Source organism: Chrysochloris asiatica, unplaced genomic scaffold, assembly GCF_000296735.1.
Source record: "Chrysochloris asiatica unplaced genomic scaffold, ChrAsi1.0 scaffold00077, whole genome shotgun sequence".
In the NCBI taxonomy this organism is placed as follows: domain Eukaryota; kingdom Metazoa; phylum Chordata; class Mammalia; order Afrosoricida; family Chrysochloridae; genus Chrysochloris; species Chrysochloris asiatica.
In genome coordinates, this window is record NW_006408595.1 from 1,419,097 (window position 1) to 1,423,990 (window position 4,894).

At 34.7% G+C, this 4,894-nt stretch overlaps 1 protein-coding gene across 1 annotated transcript in view; it reads right to left on the bottom strand.

Annotated features, from left to right (window-relative positions):
• CPNE8 (copine VIII) overlaps positions 1-4,894 on the bottom strand; it is a 384,959-nt gene that overhangs the window by 199,546 nt on the left and 180,519 nt on the right. The window contains exon 7 of the mRNA XM_006865292.1: positions 4,181-4,244. Within this exon, the coding sequence (XP_006865354.1) occupies positions 4,181-4,244 (64 nt within the window). The remainder of the gene's footprint in view (positions 1-4,180; positions 4,245-4,894) is intronic.

A 4,894-nucleotide genomic window follows, 5' to 3' on the forward strand; every position in this document is an offset into this window, starting at 1 on the left:
TTATTGGCACAATGACTGTGTATGCCTTCCATCTTCTTTTGGTGTTTCCAGTGTTGTTTAATATTTTGTCCATAGCCTTCTTCAACATTGCAAACTGAGGTTTAAATTTGTTCTTTAGTTCTTTCACTTGGGAAATGCTGACTCTGTTCTTCCTTTCATTTTTCTAATTCCAGGTCTTTACACAACTCATTACAATATTTGACTTTGTCTTCTTGAGCTGCCCTTTGAGATTTTCTGTGTACAGCTTTCTCACTTCACTTTCTCTTCCAGTAGCCTTAGCTTTTCTATGTGCAAGGGCAAGTTTTAGTCTCTTCTGACATCCGCTTGGTTATCTGTTCCTTTTCTGTCTTTTTAATAACCTTTTGCTTTCTTCCTGTACAATGTTCTTGATGTCATCCCACGGTCCTTCTGGTCTTTGGTCATTAGTGTCTAATCCATCAAATCTATTTTTTAATTAGTTTCTACATTCAGGTGGGATATAATCAAGGTCATATTTTGCCTCTCTTAGAACCATTTAAAATTTTTCTTCCATTTCAATCTGAACGTGCATATGAGCAATTGCTGGTCTCTTCCACAGTCAACCCCAGGCTTTGTTTTCACTGATGATATTGAGTTTCTTCATCATCTCTTTCCACAGACACAGTCAATTTAATATTATGTATTTCATAAAGTGAACTTCACATGTGTAGTCAGTTTATGTTGTTGAAAAAAGTATTCGCAATGAATACATCTTTGATCTTACAAAATTTTGTCATGTGATCTCCATCATCATTCTAACCTCATGGTCATATTTTCCAAATAATGATCTTTTCCTTCATTGTTTCCAGATTTCACATAGCAACCACAAGTAATTATCAATCTATCTTGATAGAATTTTTGGTCAACTTCTGACTGAAGATATTAACTTTTGGTGTTAAGCGCCATCAAGTCACCAGGAACAGCTGATGGGTTTGAACTATCAAACTTGTGGTTCACAGTCCAGTGCTTATCCTACTGCGTCACATCAGAAATTCTTCAATTTCATCATCACTGGCATTAGTTATTGGTGAGTAAATTTGAATAGTGGTATTAACTGGTTTTCCTTATGAGTATATATCCTATCACAGACAGAACAATACGTCAAAATAGATCTTAGAATTTTTTTAATTTTTTTTTTTAAATCATGAGTCCAATGTCATTCCTCTTGACTTTGCTGTTCCCGACATAATAAACCATATGACTCTCTGACTCAGAATGACTAATACCAGTCCATTTCAATTCACTAATGCCTAGGACATCGATATTTATGCTTTCCATTTAATTTTTGATAATTTTAAATTGCTTAAAATCATTATTTCGAACATTCAATGTTCTGATTATTTATGGATGTTTGCAGCTGTATCTTCTCATTTTCAGTTCTGCCACAACAGCAAATGAAGGCCCCAAAAGCTTAACTCCATCCACAACATTAAGGTCAAGTCTAATTTGAGAAAGCAGCAGCTCTACTGCAGTCATATACTCTCATCTTCTGGCACTGTGCCTGAATGGCTCATCTTCTGGCACTGTGCCTGTCACTGTTCCACAGCTACTCATAAGGTTTTCAGTGGCTTACTACTTACAGAAATAGTCTACCTCTCCTACTTACTAGTTTGTTTTAGTCTGGAAGCTCCGCTGAAATGTGTCCTCTGTGAGTGACGCTACTGGTATTTAAAATGCTGATGACATAGCTTCCAGAATTACAGTAACATACAAGCTACCACAGTATGACAAATTGACAGGTGAGTGGTGGTTCAAAGGCATATTTGAAAAAAATCATCTTAATGAACTCAAGATCTTGACCAAATAGTATGTTAATGCCACTATGAAGAATATTCTCTTATTGACCATGAACAACTACATTTTCCTATCTTGCTGCATAAAATACTCACTAGAGTCCTGGTGTGGCACTATAGGATAAGCACTAGACCACAAGGTCGGTTTGAACTGCAAGGTCAGCAGTTCAAACTCACGAACTGCTCCTTGGAAACCTTATATGAGTCGGAACCAATTTGATAGCATTTAACAACAATGTACAAAGAGCTCTGATAGCGTAGTGGTTATGAGTCAGGCTGCTAACCTCAAGGTCGGCAGTTCAAAACGACCAGCTGTTCCGCAGGAGAAAGATGAGGCTTTCTGCTCCTGTAAAGATTTACAGCCTCAGAAACCCTGTACAGGGTCTCTATGAGTTGGAACCGACTCCATGGCACATAACAACTACAACAACATACAAGGATACATATTTAGAGGGGAACAGAAAATAGATGATATTTCTAATTTAAGTAACTACATGATTTTAAAAAACATTTCAATACAAAATGCTTCTAATAGAAATACTAGCAAATTTAATGTTATGGTTATAGATTTTCAAAGCTGGAAGATTTCTTTTTAGTCTAGTGACAGTTTCACATTTTTTCTTTAAGCTGTAAATATGGAAATTAATACTCAGAGTAGAGAGTTAATAATTGAAATACAAATTAGGTATAAAACCAAAATTCAACTGCAGATGATGTATTTTCAGAGAGTTATACTGCAGGTAAATTTTGAGTAGTTTATAGACAGGAACACTGAGATTTATTTGATTCTGATTATCCTAAAACAAAAGGAAAAAGTGGAATAAGAAAGCATTAATTCAAAGGCTTTTTTAATTACTTAAATTCTCATATCCTTATTTCTCTCCACAAGCTTGTTATTATACTTTGCTATTGTAATTTCTTATTGCAATTTGTATTGTAATTGCTTTTGTAATTTCTTTGTGTGGTACTGTAGGATAAGCACTGGTCCGTTTGAACCACAAAGTCAGCAGTTAAAACTCACCAGCCATTTCTAGGAAACCCTATACAGGGTCGCTATAAGTTGGAACTGATTCAATAGCACTTAATAACAAGAACAACATTGTGATTTCACTTCTTTTTTTTTACTCCCCAAATCCCAAAACTATAAAATCAATTCAAATACAATATAGTGCATTGACCATATTGTGTCAGAAAAGTGTGTATTAACCCACAGTAGTTATTTAAAGAAAAACTTTGGAGATAATGTTTACAATTGAGGTAATATTTTATTTTATGCCAAATGAAACTATTAAGCTCTTAATATTCTTTGTTCCTAAAATGATTAAGCAGATTTTTTTAAAGAACCCTAGATCTAGACCCAGAGAGGGAGAGGGGCTGCTGTGTGCTGACAACTGGGGGGTTGGGGGGTGGGCAGGCTTGCAGGGTGTACCCTTTGGTTGGTTGATGATGCATGGAGAGGATTGTAACCATGGCAATGAAACAATTTACGATAGGATGAATGTAAAGCAAATGTTCTCCCATGTAAACTATCACATAATTCACAATAAAACATTAAAAAAAAGAAAAAAGAAAAAGAACCCTAGATATATAACCTAGAGCCAGCTCTTCATTTCTGGAAATAACAATCCTCGGACAACCACTGGGCCCCATAAACCATATTATATTGACTTCAAATTTGGAGTGTCATCACTACCTCCCATGTGGAGTGTCATAACTATCACCTTATTTTTTGAGGACAGTGAAAACACTGCATATGAGTCAATCAGTGTGTCAGCAAGTCAAAACTAAAAAAAGCAGTTTTCTAAAAATAGAGAATGTACTTTTAGTACAATAGTCATGTTCCTAGCAAAAGTAGTAGCTGGTCCTTTCTTCAATGTTGATGCAACAAACAAAAAGGCAATAATACATGGAACCAAATATAAACTCTGGTGCAATTAAATTAGAAATAAGGGGAAGCAAGTATTTTTCTATGAAAGAGCTAAAATCAAGTAACTACAAATTCTTCTTTGTAATCACATGTAATTTGGCAAAGTTAGTGCAAGAATGGAACTGATTTGAACAATTAGAAATTCCTTATCATATGCTTAAAATTAGTTTGACATTCAGTTTCAATTTAATAATTTCTATCCTTTAAACAGATTGTTAAAATAACTGATTATCCTCTTTTGGACTATGGATGTAGTTTCTCTGGTTAAAATATAAACAAAATTAACAAAGTGCTAAGTATCTAAATTTATAACATGGATTTTAATACAGACAGTTTCATTTTTGCTCAAATTATTTGAGAATTACATAATTACTTTTTCAGAAATATCATTTCATATACATGTTAGAAATATTTTTTTTAAACTGAGGAAATATTTACTTACCCTGCAACAATTTAACTCCTCTGCTGTAAGTATGATAGTACCACACTTCTTCCCCGGAATCCCTCTGAAACAACAAAAAATTTAAACACATTGATATCTTCGTAACGACATTGCATGAACATTATGTTATAAATATTTATGCATTAAATATTTATGTTTAGGTAATCAAACAAACAAAGACCAAACTACTAAGACTCTTTCTCAGTCTTAGAACATTTTCTCAGTCTTAACTCACCTGTCAATTTGTTGTACTGTTGTGGTTTATAAATTCTTGTGATGCTTGAAGCTATGCCACTAAAATTTCAAATTACAGCAGGGTCACCCATGGTGGAGAGGTTTCAGATGAGCTTCCAAACTAAGATAGACTAGGTAGTCCACTTTTGAGAAATCAACCCAAAAAAACCTTTATGAGTAACATGGTCTGATAGGCTACTAGAAAATCAGCTCATCAGATTGGAAGGCATACAGAATATGGATACAATGACTACAACTTTGGATTCAATCATAACAACAATTGTGAACATTGTGCAGGATGAGGCAGTTGTTTTATTCTGTTGTCCATGGGTTGTATATCCAAGTAGGAACCAACTTGGCAGAACCTAAACACAACAGTAATCACTATCTTTTGTTGTTGTTGTTGTTGTCAGGTGCCATCGAGTCAGAACCGACTCATAGCGACCCCATGCACAGCAGAATGAAACAATGTCCGATCCT